The sequence below is a fragment of the Panthera leo genome, chromosome C1 (assembly GCF_018350215.1).
Source record: "Panthera leo isolate Ple1 chromosome C1, P.leo_Ple1_pat1.1, whole genome shotgun sequence".
In the NCBI taxonomy this organism is placed as follows: Eukaryota; Metazoa; Chordata; class Mammalia; order Carnivora; family Felidae; genus Panthera; species Panthera leo.
Window position 1 is genome coordinate 9,630,312 of NC_056686.1, and position 17,690 is coordinate 9,648,001.

Sequence of the window (17,690 nt, forward strand, 5' to 3'; positions counted from 1 at the left end):
AGCCACGTTATAGATTTAAGACAAAGAGTGCATTTTATACTTCTGTCCCAATATAGAAATTGCCCGTGAGATGTGGTGAAAATGTCTGAATTTCCTTCCCTCACCCTTTAGCAATATATTTCACCTTTTCAACAAGGCAGAAGAGTAATACTTAGCATATCGGATAATAAACACTCATGAAATTACATCGTACTTTCGACAGAGAGTGTCTTTTTTGGGTTAAGTTGGTAACATATACACATTATTTATCCTGAGAAGTGGCACAGGTTGGAAAATATAAGCCCGTTCAAGAAAAGCACACAGGGGGAAAATTTGCAATGGCTGATTAGGGGGTAATTTAGAAGAGCTGAGGATGTACCCAAGTGTGGCAGGCTAAATAATGGTCCCCAAAGATTTGTCCGCATCCTAATCCCCATATGGAAGGAGGCCTTTGCAGAGGTGATTAAGTGAAGGATTTTGACATGGGGAGACTACCCTGGATTATCTGGGTGGATCCTAAATGCAATCACATCTATCTTCATAAAAGGGACACAAATGGAAATTTGACCACACCCAGAGAAGGTGATGCAGAGATGGAGTAGGGAGATTTAAAGATGCTGGCCTTAAAGACTAAAGTGATGTGACCACAAGCCTATGAATGCAGGCAGCCATCAGAAGCTGGAAGAGGTAAGGAATGATTCTCCCCTAGAGCCTCCAGAGGGAGTGTGACCCTCCTGATGCCTGAATTTTGGTCCATTGATATAGATGTTGGACTCTTGGCCTCTAGAACTGAGAGAGAGTCCATTTCTGGTGTTTAGAGCCACACAGCTTATGGTAATTTGTTACAAGAGCCACAGGGAACTAATACACCCAGTCATCTTAATGACAGGAGGACAACCACGGGCTACTCGGTCAACCATCTCTTGGCATGATGGTCTCTAGTATATGTCAAGTATATGTCACCATGGTCCTTCTAACCTGATGCTCCTTCATCTTCCCTTGCACTCTATTAAATGCCAGATGACATAGAGTTCTTCTTTTAAATTTTTTGATTTGTATGTCAGTGTCTTATTTTCTTATTTTTATGTGTATTTTAGAGAGAGAGAGACAGACAGAGCATGAGTGGGGGAGGGGCAGAGAAAGAGGGAGATACACAATCTGAAGCAGGCTCCAGGCTCTAAGCTTTCAGCACAGACCCCAATGTGGGGCTCGAACTGATGAACTGTGAGATCGTGACCTGAGCTGAAGTCAGATGCTTAACAGACTGAGCCGTCTAAGGTGCCCTGTATGTCAGTGTTTTCAGTGGATGGAATGGTGGCGTCTCTGTTTTGCAGATACTCCAGATAATTTTAATGTATGGATCATGTTGCAAGGCATCGATTTAGGTAAAGGATGGAAAGTCTGATGTCGTCTTTGATCCACAGCAGAGTATGCTATTTTAGTAACATACGTAGATAGGAGTATCTCCCAGATCTGGGACCTCTTTCCCTGGAATGGTAGCAGAAAAAAAGCAAACGCTTGAGGTTTGATTTCTTTTTTTCCCTAGGCTCTGTACTGACCTTGTCACTTTCAAAGGCCTTGATGAAATTTATTCTGATGAGATTATCTTGATTTTTTTTTAACTATGCCTGACTAGGTCATTGGCTACATCATCCCTTTGCAGTAAGATTATAACATACTGTATGTTAGATACATCAGGTTTTCTTAAGATTAAAACCCCAGTTAACCAAGTGGACTTGCACACCTGCATCTAATTTAGTGTCTATTCTTTCTGGTGGGTCCTTAACACGGAGGCTTAATGTTACCCATTACATTTTAAATTCTCCCCGATTTCATTCTCAGGGCGTAAGTTTATCTTGAAGTGCTCACGGCTTTAGATACCACCCACATTTGAGAACCCCCAATTTTCTCTCCCTGACTCCAGACTCCTTTCTAACTACCTGCTAAACATCTCCGACTCAACCCAGTCCGCCTCCATGACAGCATTTATTCGTAGCCACCCACCCCATCTATTTGTAAATAATAAGATCCATCAGGACAAGGCCAATGTCACGTTCTGGGCCGGATGTAGCTGCAACACCGAGAACAGTGCCAGGCACATGGTGGGCAGGCAATAAATACTTGCTCCAAATGAATAAGCAACTAAATCAAGGTGCATCTGCCCCCTTGGAGCTTGAGCTTTTGGGGTGAGGCAAGGTTGGTCCTTTCGAGACGCGCGAAGAATGGGATCGACGCTTCTTTGCCAGGAACTCAGTGATGAACCCATTTTTCGCCTCCCCGCACCTTTTATTAAAGGCTATAGATTCCCGTAGTAACTTTTAATCGTGCAGAATTACCTCCCGCCCCCCCCCCCCCCCCGGGTGCGGTCGGGCTGGTCGTGGCGAGGCGCGGCGCCGCCCGTGGGGTCCGCGCTGTCCCTGCGAGGGCGACCGGGCCAGCGCGAGACCGAAGGGCGGCGGCGCCTCGGGGTCGGGGCGGCCGGAGGTCGTCGGGGCGCGTGCGTCCCGGGGTGGGTGCCCGCGCGGCCGGGGGTCGCGGCCCTCGGCGACGGCGCGGGCGGTGCGGGCTCTCGCGGCCGCGGCCGGCACCGCCCGACGTCACTTCCGACCGGAGCCAAGATGGCGGCGGCGCGGCCGCGGACGCCGGGGCGGGCGGAGCGGCGGCAGCGGCGGCGGCGCGGGCGGCGGCTCTCGGCGCTCTGAGGCGCGGGGCGCGGCGGGCGCAGGTAAGGGGCGGCCGGGACGGGCGGCTTCCGGGACGGCGGCGGGCTCGACGCCGGGACGCCCGTCCCTGCCCGCGAAGAGCGAGGCGGCGGCGGGGGGCGACCCGCGGGGACCGGGCGCGCAGGGCCGGGCGGGCCGGCGGACGCGCCCCGACGGAGGACCGGGCGTCCCGGGCCGGCGGGGTCCCGGAACCAGGGGCGGGCCTGCCCGGGGCTCCCCCGCTTCCTCCCTCCCGCGCCCGAGCCCCCGGGCCGGCCTTGGGGCCCGCGGCGGCGAAGTTGTGCGGTTCGCTTTGTGGCCGTTGGATCGCCGCGCGCCCCGCGAGGGGGACGCGTGTGGGCGGCGGGGCCGGGCGGCGGCTGCGAGTCCACCCGGGACCCGCGGCCCCGGACAGCGAAGGCGCACGCGGGGTCCCTGGGCCGTGCCAGCTTTTTGCTTTTTCTCTTTTGTGCTCAAGGCGAATGTGCCTTTCACACTTGCATTCTTAATTTGTTTTGTGTCTTGCGTCTTTGTGTTTCCTAAATAGTTTTTGGGTGGTTTCACCCTGCAAATTGTCTCCCTTCAGTATTCCTATCTTAGACCCACCGGTGTTTTGTTTTTGTTTTTAACAGACGTGCACTTATGTATTATTAATTTTGTTACTAAAGATATCCACGAACCTATTTTTTGATGGTGGCGAGTGAGACCCGAAGTATAACTAACAGTTACGGGTATTCCCAAATGTCGGTGGTTCCTTCCGACCCACGAGTGAACCGCTGAACGGCGACTGGCCCCCTTTTGTCGGGCGGTGAGCTTGGGGAATCAACCCGCATTTACCCGGGAAGCCCAAATTCCTTCAACCTCGCAGCTGTAATCCCCCCGCCCCGAGAAGGGAGATTCATGCCGGCCCCTCATTTTCCATTCCGTGTTGTATTCAGGTTTTGGTTTTATTTCGTAAGTGGAATTCCTTTGGTGAGTTCCAGTAGATCTTTAGGCCCCTTAAATCAGACCCTAAAATGGTTGTACCCAGAACACGACTAATATATTTCATAAAGTTTTTGTTTACTACAGGTTTATTGTTAAAAACAACCCTAACGTTGAACAAGAAACCTAACCTTTCCGTGATTCTCTTACCTACCATACCAGACTTCATATGCAACTGATCAGATACGGCCAAGTATTGGGAAAATGTAAGGCTTTAGAATTTATTTCTGGGGCGCCTGGGTGGCGCAGTCGGTTAAGCGTCCGACTTCAGCCAGGTCACGATCTCGCGGTCCGTGAGTTCGAGCCCCGCGTCAGGCTCTGGGCTGATGGCTCGGAGCCTGGAGCCTGTTTCCGATTCTGTGTCTCCCTCTCTCTCTGCCCCTCCCCCGTTCATGCTCTGTCTCTCTCTGTCCCAAAAATAAATAAAAAATGTTGAAAAAAAAAAAATTAAAAAAAAAAAAAAAGAATTTATTTCTAACATGTTACGAAATTTGTTGTACAGATAGATACTGAGGAGGAACTGAGACGCATCATCATGTTCTTTTTAAGTAGGGTTTTCTGTTTGAGATGGCATGCGGCTGCCCCATCATTCTCTAGAAGCTTCCTTACAAACGTGCAACCATATTCATCATGTGTAGAATCTCATTGTAGCCTTGAGAGGACCTTTAAAGATCATCTGATTAAACACTCATTTCAATCTATAGAAGCCGAGATTGAAATTCACACGGGGACTAAAATGGTTCACAGCCTCTGTTATTCCAGGGCTCTTCTTTTTTTCCCCCCATATCTCTTTTGGTTTGATTCAAATAAGTTAATACATCGAAGTGTTTAGAAGAATACCAGACACATAATTACAACTCCGTGAAAGTTCGCTTTTGTGGATTCTGAAGGTGGTTTCTTTAATTGAAAGGTTGGCATATTCAGATTTGTTTTTCTCTCATTTTGTGGACGGTTCCTGAAACAGTACGGTTTAAATTTGTATTTGTGATAATCTATTCGCTTTGTAAGTAAAAAACTAACAAATGATTCTCAGTGTAGGATGGTATGAAAATAGAGAAAGGCACAAAGAAGGAAAAGAAACCAGCTCTGATCTTCTTGTTCTTCAGATAACCACCGTTAACATTTTGGCGGACCTCCTCCTTGTCTGTCTTGTGCATGTGTGTATTTCTTGTATGTATTTATTTGCTTTTATATTTTATACAGAATCGATACCAGATTGTGTATATTATCCATAACCTGTCTCTTTACTATATTGTGAGCATCTATCCATGCCATTAAATATTCTTCAATGTGATTTTTAATGGCTGTGTAATATATGGATGGGCCATAATTTATTTATCAATTCTGTATTGATCAGTAAGGTTTCTAAAGCCTGAGATTCTCTTTTCATTAAGATTGTTTAGGTTTTCCCATTGTGAATTTTGAAGTTTTGTAATCTTTTAAGGTATGTGAAGATGTAAATTCTGTTTTTTAGCCTCTAAATAGGTATTTTTCCTGCCAATGCAGTTATAGGAAGCAGCACTCAATTTCAGCTTCCTTTTATTCTCTTCTCCCTGAGCCGGGTCTGTGCAGTTCCATATATATGTATGCACGCATATTCTTTTGATGATTATTTTACGTTAGATGTTTATTTATTCATGGGACTGTTTCTTTAAGCTGCCGATCTCTTTTCAAGTTCCAGTTCTGATTTACAAACCTTTTAAGTCCTGTTAAATCATAGACTTTCCGGGATGGAAAGCACCTTAGGTTATTTACTATTTTTGTGTCTTCCAACTTGCTTTTCATGCTATTTTTAATACCCAGGCAGGGAAAAAAGCCTGTGGGCTGCATGGGAAAACTCCATAGTGGGGAGTGCAAGGGGAGTAGGTGGACGGTGGGGGGAAATTGTCAAACTTGTGAGGCGATGTGCAGATACAGGGAGTTTCCAGATGATGGGGACATTACCTGACAGTCATTACTGCTGATACCGCTGACGTGTGGCCAGTGCTCTGTGGTTTGCGTGGTGCCCGTCAATTATGCTGTCACTCCTCATAGCATTTGGTTAGAGATCTGGCTCTCTCCTTTTGAAGTGAGAAGTTTATAATTAGAGCCGCTAAAATCATCTTCCTAGAGCGACTGAAAGCTACGGACTCCCATTACTGAAAAAGCATCACTTAGGTTCCGTTAAAGCAGGATTTCTTAACCTTGGCACGATTGACAAGTGGGGCTGGATAATTTTTTCTTTTGGGGGCGGTCCTGCACATTGGAGGATGTTTGGCAGCCTCCCTGGCTCCTACCTGTGAGATGCCAGTGACAGCTCCCCCCAGCCGACACGACTGATGAAGTCTCCAGACGTTGCCAGATGTCCCTTGGTGGGGACCCAGTTGTCAACCACAGCCTTAAAGAAAGGCCCATCTGATGGGATGGTTGAACCACTAAAGCAGTTTATGGAATCGCTTTAGGCAGAGAACCAGAAGAATAGACTACGGTTTACATGAAGCCCACCTTGAAGTTGGGGAATAGACTTACTCCCCCGTGGAGGTTCCTTCCTGTGTGTGTGCCTGTGATTTTATCGAATCGTACACTTTTCAGCAGTTCTGTGGCAAGAGATAAAGCAATTTGAGATAACCTGGAGAGTATGAAGGAGTTTTCATGACATGGTCTGTGGATTAAATTATTACGGATTTAAATCAATTTGTATAGAGCTGACGCGTGGTGAATAATGTAAGCTTGTTGCCTGTTCTCCCGAATGGCACAGAAACAACCGTCTTCTAGAAGATGAGGGTGAAGCAACCCCTTGAAGATTGATGTAGGCCGCCAGACTAGTTTTTCTAAGATCTTTCCCCGCCCCCAACCAGTTCAGGTTATGCATTGAAAGTGATAAGTTTGTCTTGAGGAAATAAAGTTTACTTTTGAAGTGCTTACCCAACTTCAGCTTATTACTTTATAATTTAAAGATAGCTGTTGATCCTCATGGCATACATGCATCATTAATGCAACTGCCCCCGGGCAAAAAAAGTATAGGTTATCAAATCTACACTTGCAGTCTTTGGAGGAACAGAACAGATTGAGTTTTTATCATGGCATAAATAATTAGCTAGAGCTTAGTGATAAGGAAAACGTAAAAAAAAGGGATGTCCTGTTGGGCCACATTTGGTAATGGGGTGGTTTTCTCAATTACGGAATATCTGCATAATTTCGCTGGAGTGAATGCATGTGCCATTCAAGTATGCTTTCTTAAAGAGAATGCCTTTCATTCCTCACCCCACTTCCCTGAACTGTGAATTAGTTATTGTACGTGGTAAATCTGGTTCATTTGGAGTGAGATATGCTTATCGTATTTTCCTCAGTACTGTATAGTGTTTATTCTCAGAGTCTCGGTTCATGTCATACCTATGCTGTGTTTCATTTATTAGTCTTTTTGGAACATGCAGTAAAGGAGGTTTCACTGAATTACTTACATATTTGCCAGCCATTTTGGTGAAAAGAATATTTTGGAGCTCTTGCACTAAATTGTACGATAGGCTTTGCTTTGAAAGAGCTAAATTGCTTCTTGGCACAGCTTGCCTGAAATATGTAAAGCTCAGTGCAACTGTTAGTTTGATTATTGTGGGCAGCTTGTCTGGGAATTGGTAAAACCTACAGCTTTTCCGTGCGCGTGTAAGTAGTTCCACTAAGACTACGTGAAACTCTGGTGGGAAAACTCCATGGCATTTTCAAGTAATTTAAATGATGCTATTAAAATTTGAAAAGAAATTGGAGGTTCACCAAACCCTTACATACTTCGGTGTGAATCCTGTGCATTGCCCAGGAGGTTATTAAGACAGTATAAATCAAGTGTAACTTGTAGTATCAGTATAAATGTGACATTCTGAACGTTTCTCTGAGGCTTATTTTAGGGAATTCGCTATAATTCAGAAAGGCCTAGTTTTAACGTACATCTGAAAATAGGAATTTTAAGAAGGGGGGCTCTTGGGATAAATTTAGATTTTTAATTATGAAGCTGTCTTACCATTTGTTAGAGGACATTGAGCAAGTCAGTTTTACCTGTTTTGGGAGAGGACCGTCGTATCCGTGCGGTCCCATAGTAATTTAATTGAGCCCTGCCTGGATGCACAGAATAAACCGTATCACAGATTGAGCGCAGGGCCTGGGTTATTTCTGGCAGTGGTGGGGGGCAGGTCGGTTATCCTCTCCTCTTCCTGTCTGTAAAGTGGGGACAATGATTACTTCTTTCTTTCGTTGGGATGTTCTGAGGCGAATAGATGAAGAATATGAAAGCAATTTCAGTTACTTTAGGTTTTTTCAAAAATATTAATAGCGTTTTCCTTAGCTACTTCTCTCAGTGCAATAAGTCTTGAGGGATAACATGGCAAAATTATTGCTGAGAGAAACCCTTCCGAGTTACCTCTGAGTCCTTAAGCTTTTTGCCTCCCCCCTCACCCCCCGCCCCGAACGTGGTGGAGGGGGCAAGTTTCTTTCTAGTCCCTTCCATGGCTGTCATAAAGCCAAATCCTTAGTCTTCTCTTCTCTGTGGATATTTTTTCCTTTGTCAGTTTCCTTAATCCCTAGGCACCCCCTTGTGGCTGAAGACTTCTAGATCTCCATCCCTAGCCATCCCCAGCCATCCCCAGACTTGAAGGCAATCTGTGCTGGGACTTTTTTCCCCTCATTTAATGGATGCAGCTTTCTGTGTGGATGTCTGGCCTCTCCTCAAAGTCTAAAATGGAGCTCACCACCTTCCACTTAAATACTATCCCTACTCTGGCTGCTCTATCTTTAAAAATATGTTCATTCTTCCGCTCAGTCACGTTGCATATTCTGGACTCCTCTTCACCATCTCTTTTTACTTCCTGTTTAGTTCGAAGACACGTTTTGTCTATTCTTCCTGTGTGTGGCGTTGGTCATATCAGACCTTCATCACATAACATCTTGGATTCTTAACCGACTTGTCCAGTCCCAGTCTTTCTGGCTGCCGTCTCCCCACCTCACTCTTTCCTGCCCATTTAATCTTTCTGAACTGTTAGACGTGGTTTTGTTTGTAGCGTTCCTCAGTCAGAAACTCCCGGTGACTCCACGCTGCTCACCCCAGGTGGCGGAAGCTGCTTGCCTGACAGACAGTCGTGGAATCAGGCTCTTGGCCCTGGTCTCCCAGGTGCATGTGTTCACGGGCTCTGCCTTTAATTCCTCTTGCATCTTTCCTTAAAGACCTCCCGGGCTTTTGGAGTGGGTCCAGAGGGAGGATGGGTGGGATAATAACTCGTCACACGACATCTGGGGAGCCTGACCCACAGGGTCAAATTTACATTTAACCTGGGACTCACACCCCTCCGGAACTCTCCCATTTAATCTGTTAGTGCTTTCTGCACACGGTCTCGCGTGAGTCGCGCTCTTTGGTTTACCACTGCTCGTAGTACCAGGAGATAGGCTTTCATTCTTTCTATCATAAGCGGGGGAGTTACATATCTTTACCTTGAAACGAGAACTACAGATGATTTATTTGGAATCCTGCTTTCCCTGAAAAAGTAAAAACTTACGTATGTGCCAGGGCCACTTAAACTGCAGAGCAATTCACAAACATTGCCCTGCAGACAGTTAGGTGTTGCTGTTCTTTCAAAACGATCTTGAGAACAGAAGTACTTGCATATTTAGAGGAGAGACCCTAAAGCTCAGCCTTTATTTAAAGTGGAGTGAGTCACTCCCTCCCCAAATAATAAATACCTTAAGAAACTCTTGGGAGAAGACCTTGAATCTTGTAGTGACATAAAGCGTGTCCGGGATCTTAGCAAGATGCGGTGGAAGTTGTCAGTCTGTCTGGGATAACTTGCAATTTTACTTCAGGTTCTTCGCTGATGAATTCAGGAAGCCTTGTCATTTCTGTGTAGCTTGTGGAAGATGAGTTTTCCTACATATTTTATTGTGTGGGAAAAACCAGAAAAGCTGTCAGCAGCCACTTGTAAGGTGATTCTGTTCGCTTGCTTAGAGAGTCCTTGCGTGAGAAAATGAATACTTGAGTGCCAGGACCAGAGCATCGTGTTGCAGAAGGTTGCTTCCGTTTTCCAGGAAATTGAGAAGTATTTTGTAGGGTTCCTGAAGATCCCTCAGTTTTAAGTGTTTAATCACAGAAGTAACATCTGTATTGGCAATGACAGTGGAAAAACATTGACTCAAAGGGGTCAACTGAGGAGTCCTTGTATTTTAGGGATTGTGAAATGAACTACCATGTGGCATCTTGCTTTAGAAATTTTGTGTTTGAGTTGGAAGCTTGACATTTAAGTGTTAGGGAAGAATTGACTTAATTTTCCTTTGAAAATAACTTAAAAGTTTTGCATGTCTAACATAGGGAAGTATCAGAAAAGTGTCACTTTATAGAAACTGCTTTGGTTTGAATGCTGTTTGGCAGAATGTACAGCCAGCATTTGGTTAAGCTGAACTTCTAGGAGAGATGGGAGCCCAGCTGTGTTACAGAGCTGGGGGCTGGCATTTGTGTTCTTACCCACCCGTCTCCCCAGGTGGAGTTTTACATCTAGACTTCTTGTCAGGTAGCCTTGAAAATCAGGAAAGGAAAGTAACTTTTTAATTCAAGCATATTTTATTTTATTTTATTTATTTATTAAAAAAAATTTTTTTTAACGTTTATTTATTTTTGAGACAGAGAGAGACAGAGCATGAATGGGGGAGGGTCAGGGAGAGGGAGACACAGAATCTGAAACAGGCTCCAGGCTCTGAGCTGTCAGCACAGAGCACGACGCGAGGCTCGAACCCACGGACCGCGAGATCATGACCTGAGCCGAAGTCGGCCGCTCAACCGACTGAGCCACCCAGGCGCCCCAATTCAAGCATATTTTAAATTGATGGAGTTAGTTCATCTGGGAAAATGGACAGGGATTCTTTAGTTTTTAGTGCCTTGAGGAAGGATATCAGAGGAACATGTTAAAGTGGGCATAATATGTTTTAATTTCTGTAGAGAAACTGGGTATTTTAAATTGTGGCGTTAGAGGGTATTATTGTAGAAACGCTAAACAAAACCTGAAATTTGTGGTGTAATATGATGACATGGGTGTATAAATGTAATCAAAAGAAAGGAGAGCATTTGTTAGTAGCTGCCCATGACATAAACCATGTAAGCGATAATCAGCATTTGCTATATGTTTATGAGAGCTAAGCTAGCTCTTCATTAATGGGTGCTTGAGGCGATATTTTATGAAAAAGTTTTCTTGAATCTCTCTCTCTCTCTCTCTCTTTTTTTTTTTTTTTCCTGTAGAGATATTCTAAGGGAGGAAAAAACCCCCAGGGTGCCATAATCTAAATTCAGCTTTATAGTACTTTCCTCGCACATCCACAGATCTCTTAACATTCTTCCGTGGTGTTAACTTACATATTTCAAACAAAAGCTCTAATCAACCTCATTTTCTCATTGATTTCTGCAGCTCTGAAGCCATTCAGAACGACAGACTTTCTGTTTTTTCCCTTCCTTCTTGTGGAAACCGTGTTGTCAGGATCAGATTCTCCCACCAGGAGTAGATTCGCTGCACTCTGCTTCCCTGTTTAGGTTTGTGTCAGGACACCTTGCTCCAAGAATTTGGAAGATCAGGCCCTGGGGTATTTTTGTCCATAGTGTTCTAGGCCTCGTTCGGGAAATCGCTTCATTGAAGTAGGAGAAAGTACAGATTTATTTGTGAGCGTTCTATTCAAATCTCGTTTACTTTTCAGGCAGAGAAATTCCTGTGTGATATAGTGTGTTGCATGATTGCCTTTTTGCCTTGGGTAGAAATCGTTCTAGATGGGGAGAGAGGCGGGAGGGTGGGGTGTCAAGAAGCAAGAGGTCACACTGGCCGAATCTTTGCCGTGTTCTGGGTCTCTTTCCCTTTACGCACACAACGGGTGCACGTGACCTCTTTATTCTTAAAATGATAAACATATCTGGTTTGATTTTTCACTTTGGCTGATTTAATATGGTAATAGAATCTGCTTTTTATGAAGGGAGTTGGGAGTATGTTTTTTAGTGTGAAACTAGATGTTCTAGATGATTATTCTTGTGAAATTGTGTTTGTTATTTGACAAATTCCTGGGCAGATTCAGTATTTATGAATTACGTGTTTTTGCTTAATCTGAATAAGTGCCAACTGTTTTCGTTATTGATACCTAGAGTTTATAGGTTGTAACTTGGTGATTCCATTCTTCTGGTAGGAATTAGGAGTGGTAGTTTTGAATGTCAAATATGCTAGCTGTGTTTGTAAATTAATGAAAACTGCTTTTGAGAAGTCGGCATAGTTTAGATATTTTTACTGTTTTTTCTAGAAGTTTCTGGATTTCAAGAATCCTCTGGTCAGAGTAAGCTAAAATCAGTGTTAAACACTGTCAATCTACTCCACTAAAAGCTGAATCATCTCTGCATTTGCTACAATGATACTTACCATGAAAGATCTACTTTATGCTGTGATTAGTTTAGAACATATATATATTTTTATTTTATATAGGCCATAAACTTTCTAAGACTTCTTTCACAAATTGGTATTTTTAAATTTTTTTTTTTTAACTTTTATTCATTTTTGAGACAGAGAGAGACAGAGCATGAACGGGGGAGGGTCAGAGAGAGAGGGAGACACAGAATCCGAAATAGGCTCCGGGCTCTGAGCTGTCAGCACAGAGCCCGATGCGGGGCTCAAACTCACGGACCATGAGATCATGACCTGAGCCGAAGTCAGATGCTTAACCGACTGAGCCACCCAGGTGCCCCACAGATGGGTATTTTTAAAACTTTTCTTTGCATCTAGCCCACATTTTTAGGGCATTTATGATCTTTTGCATTTTGATATACCAGACTGGCTTTTTATTTTTCTTTTAGTATTTGTCTATAAGCTCTATGTTGCTTCCTGAGCCTTAAAAGTTAGTTTCTTCTGAGTCTTGATGTTACAATATGCATTTTTTTATAACTTAAAATAATTATAACATTAATGACTTTGTTGCAAATTTAATTAATTATTTTCCAGATAGCTCCAAAAGATCTAAAATGACCCGAGAGAATAGTTGTAGAATAACATCAGTGACTAAAAGGTGAATATGCAAATCAAATCAAATAATTATCTTCCTAATTCTCCCCCTTCCTTCTCAGATTTAGACTAATCGTAAAGAATCTGCTGTTGCTTTTACTTTGCCTCTCATGTAGTTTTGTAGATGGACGGGTCTACAAAGGGTCGATGTGACTGTTTAACCTGTTCTGTGTGTTGCATTCATGTTACTTTGTGTTTGTCTTCAGTTTAATCTGCCTTATCTCTGAGGATGGGTGATGGGTGATGGTGGTGTGTCCCGGTGGGGCTGCCGGGCTGGTCTGACCCAGGGACGGGGGTGTCGCACGTATCTCTCCCTTTTCTGGTCTCTGGCCTCCATGTCAGAAGACAGCAGCTTACAGTTCTTGACGTTGTCTTGCCACTTCAAGGGACCATCGTTGGAATAAAGACCCTAATTATTTTATTGTTGCTGCGTTGATACTGATCATGTATAATCAAGTCATCTCGATAATATTAAATTAAATACTTGTGAGGATGATCTGCCCTAGAATTTGGAAGCAATACCTTGAAAAGTTAAGTACGTGTATATTATTAAAGCCATGGATATGTAAAATCAAGATCAAGCTCTTATTTTTCTAAGAATGTATGCTATTAGTAAAGTACAGTTGATGATAAAGATTTCCATACTCTTAGTCTGTGTATCTGCCTCATGTACTTTATCTGATAAATGTCAGCAAGCTGGAATTCAAGGAGGTTTGGTCAGGTACAGAAATCCAAAAAAGAAACTAAGGCATAAGCCAGGGTAGGAGAAATCCTCGTGGTTTTAAGATTTTCAATATTTACCATTGGAAAACCAGAGGCACTTAACTGTTTAGCTATTTTTTTTTCCCCCTAACTTGATAGAATTAGTAAGTTTCAGTGATAGGGATGGAAAGATTTTTCTCTGCCACTGCACTGATAGGATTGTTGGTTCAAGTTTGTACATATGATAAAACTTTGACCTTGAGATTCTGTGTTAGTTAAGTGGGTATGTGAAAATAATGCTGCTGAAGTCAGCACTGAATATGAAAATATGTAGGATTGCCAGGACGCTTCCACAGGGGTTTTGCATGCTGGAGGAATCTAAAGTTACTTCAGTAACAGCTTTCAGAGTCTGCAGTTGCTTTTAAACATATTGTCATATTGCAGCTAGTTACATGATTATTACAGTTCAGAGGTTCTCAGCTAGGAGGTTATTTGGGGTGTGTAGGTGTTTGTGATTTTCAAAACAGTCAGAGGCACTGCCGGCATTGATTGTGCAGGCATGGCCATGGCCATGATAGAAGGGACAGACAAGGATTAGTTGCCCAGTCCAAAATGCAATGGTCTTCTATTGAGAGCCACTGCCAAATTCTCAGTTCTTGTGTTTAACATCCCTTGTTTTCAGTATAATTTAGTAAAAGATTTAATTTTTAAAGTATCATTTGAGAAGTCAGTGTCGGATTTGCAATGCTTTTCACGTAAAATATTTTAGATATATAATTGACGATGTCGTGAGTTAAGAGAGAAAAAAAATGAGACTCTGGTTTTTGGCAATTGGGATTAGAAGTGATGGAGAGGAGGGTCCAAGCATGCATGTATATAAGTGAACTCTTAAAAAAAAAAAAAAGATGTTACGATCCTTTTCTCTGGAAAGAAATGATGAGCGGCTTCCTATTAGGACAAGGAAGGAACAGATAGTGTGGAAAGTCAGAGAGAAGCTTATTAATCATTTAGCAACCTGAATTATGTTGTAACTTTTTATTAAGAGAAAGTGAGATTCATTGAGAAACAAATGAAAGACTGAAATGTTCTGAATACTTAAGTATTTGAGTTCTTTGGGATTAGAGGCCATAGTACCTCAGTTATTTGTGCCTGTGAACCAGCAACTACAAAAGGGGAGGGAAAGGAAAGGAAGAAAATGTTAAGTGAAGAGGAAAAAAGCAAGGAAAAGCAGATGGAAAGCAAGGCAAGGAGGAGGCCGCATCTCCTTCGATGACAGAAAATGGCAGCTCCTGCCTTCCTTGTCCTTAGGATAAAAATCTTGGTGTCATCCCTGACTTCCTCTTCTTTCATACCTGATATCTCCGGTGGCAGCAAATCTTGGGGGCTCTGTTTTAAAAATATATCCAGGATCTGATTACTTCTCACATCTCTTCTGTGCGGGCCAAGCCAGCATCATCTCTTGCCTAGATTGGGCCATTAGCCTCCTGAGAGATCTGCCTGCCTCCACCCTCTTCCCTTACAATCTCTTTTTAAACCTAAGTCACATGAGGTCGGCCACCTTGAGCCTCCCAACGGCTTTCTATCCCTGGATGGAAAAGCTCCAGCCATTCTGGTGAACAGTGCTTACCTTGCTAAACCCATACTTTATCTGCCTTCCCTGCCTTTCTGAATCCCCTCCTACACTTTCCCTGTCTCCATCCTTGCCCTCCCTGAAACACCTGGGCATGGGCATGCTGCCGAATGGGGTTTCTCACTTCATGTTCCCATAGCGTCCTGGCCCATAGCTCTTCTTCCGGCTTTTATGCAGATGTCCTTTTCTTACAGTGGCCTTTTCTGACCATACTTACTCTTGCTTTCACAGGCATAGAGACAGAGATGGTAATTCCTACCTCCTTCTCCCTACCACCTCTTCATTTTTCCCTAAAGCACTTTCATTATCTCATCTACTGCACATTTTACTGATTTTTTTTTTTGTTGCGGGTCTGCGGGTCCCTTTCCCCAGAGGCAGGGATTTTCTGCTTACTGCTGAAAACAGTGGTTGACACAGAGATAGTAGGAGTTACAGTGAGATGGGAGTAAAAGTTGGTGAAGTGTGGTTAAGAAGCAAGAGCAGAAGGGCACCTGGGTGGCTCAGTCGGTTAAGCATCCAACTCTTGATATCAGGTCGTGTCGTGATCTCATCGTTCATGAGATTGAGCCCCAAGTTGTGCTCTGTCCTTATAGAACGGAGCCTGCTTGGGATTCTCCCCCCCTGCCCCCCAGAATAAACAGGTAAACAATTTTTTTAAGAAGAAGCAATATTAGAAACCAGTTATGAGACTCAGTTATGGCTGAGTTATCCAACCTCCTTGAACTTGTTTGTTGAGGGTGCTAGTACTTATCTTTGTAAAAATCAGCTGGACTGATTTACATGACCATAGCACGGTGCCTGCTGGTCTTTGGAGGAGCATCATAAGTGATAGTTACGATGATGATACCGAAGATTCTCATGGGAAGGACAAGACCACCTGAAGGAAATGGTAAAGCATCATAGCTCTTTCCAAAAGATCTTTCATTACAGTACTGGCATTTACTGCCTTTTTTTTTTTTTTTTGGTTCCTTAAAGAGAGCTCCCTATGGCCGATGTTACGAAATCCATCCATAAAAGCTTCGTAAGAGGGCAGGTGAAACCACTGATATTTTATTCACTTCTGGGTGCCAGGGTGTCCCTCATGGCCCTCCTAGTGGACTGTGTGACATTCAGTAGGCATTGGTGACAGAGGGGGTTGAGGGACGCACACCTCGGGCCACTAACCTCATCACCGTTTAACACCCAAATACACTTTGAACTTTATAATGATTCCAAGTCTCATAGAAAAGGATCGATTATGTTCAATGGGAGATGTATACTACAGAAAGACATGGTAAATATATATGAGAAAGATGCTCGATATTAAAATTTAAAGGAATGGACCTCATGGGCTAACCTCCAGTTACCTGAGATCATATTCTCTGAGTATTTCCTCATTAAGAGTTTATATTGGTTGGGCTAGGACTGAGCTCTCTAACAAGATGCAAGTTACAGAATACATTTCCCTGTGCCATTTGTGAATAAAAACTACTTCAGATGACCAGGCCCTAACTTAAATACAGTACCTTTGATTGTTAAAGCTGATCAAGGTGAGTGTGGTGAAGTAGCTCAAGGGGAAATAAAAACCCGAAATCTTCATATTAATGAACTGGGACAAAATGTCAAAGCGCTGTTTTTTATGATAGCGGGCAGGCAGCATATTCTGAGATGAAAAATGTCCCACGTTCCTTGGTTTATTAACAATTAGAACATAAAGTTCTACAATGTGAATGGAGTCTTGTGGATCTAGGAAGGAAGGATAATTTATTAAAGCAAGTTCATGAAAAAATGGACCTATGACTGATGGTATGTGTGCCTGTACCTGCCAGAAACATTTAGAACGTTTCTGTGGAAGTGCTACTTAAAGCAGCACGGCTCTCATTTATTGTGAGTGACTTCCAGTGCCTCCTAGGATGTACGTGGCAGAGAGGACTGTCTTCGTAGATCGTCATTTAGAAACAAGTATGTCACATGCATTTACAAGAAATGATTTTGTCATATCGTTTTAGTGTACTGTGAATATACGAATAAAGATTGTAAAGGAATATTGCAGTTCTTTCCAAACAGTTTTTATGAAAACATTTGTATTTTACTACACGGTTTTTGTTTTATTCCTCAAAGAGAACTCCCTATGGAAACGTTAGTAAATTCACCTCTGTACTTCAGGAACTTGAAAAACTAAATAATGTAAAGGGTCTAATTGTGTTTGCATTCAACACAGTATTGATATAAGTAAAAGAAAAACATTTACATTGCATAATAAATTACTCAGCAGTGCTTTGTGTTTCTATTAACAGAGCTAATCTGTTTCTTCTTAGGAATGATGCAATTTCACAGCAAAAATTTGATGTCATTCTAATGAGTCTGCTTTCAATTGTAGAGTACAATGAGGGCCTAGTAAAGATTAGTAAGAAATCTATTTTATTGTAGATAATAAATCTGCAAAGTAAGCTCTCAGCATAGATTGAAGTTGACCTGGCATGGAGTTGCTTTATGAATAGCCCTTTGAGCAAACTCTACAGTTCTGTATGTGGTTTGAAATCACTGTAAATGTGTAGGCAGGTACATATTACAATTGTCTGTTTTTCTTTTTAGGGCTCATGTAATCAAAGAAGTTTCTTTGTTGTGTGTAACTTTTCAGAACACAACAGGAATTGAAAATGAATCAGGTGAGTTTAAAAA

At 43.0% G+C, this 17,690-nt stretch overlaps 1 protein-coding gene across 7 annotated transcripts in view; it reads left to right on the forward strand.

The window, feature by feature from the left end:
- The first annotated feature begins 649 nt into the window (after positions 1-649).
- Positions 650-17,690, forward strand: part of PRDM2 (PR/SET domain 2) — a 125,505-nt gene continuing 108,464 nt past the window's right edge. For 2 of the 7 annotated variants that reach the window (XM_042951458.1, XM_042951453.1), the window contains exons 1-2: positions 2,893-3,871; positions 17,604-17,677. Coding sequence is in view for 5 of the 7 variants with exons in the window: in XM_042951453.1 (XP_042807387.1) it covers positions 17,669-17,677 (9 nt within the window). In the remaining 2 variants the exon portion in view is untranslated. Of the gene's footprint in view, positions 667-2,663; positions 2,705-2,871; positions 3,872-17,603; positions 17,678-17,690 lie in introns of those variants that run through there. The other 5 variants (XM_042951455.1, XM_042951454.1, XM_042951460.1 and 2 more) reach the window with 5 other exon arrangements.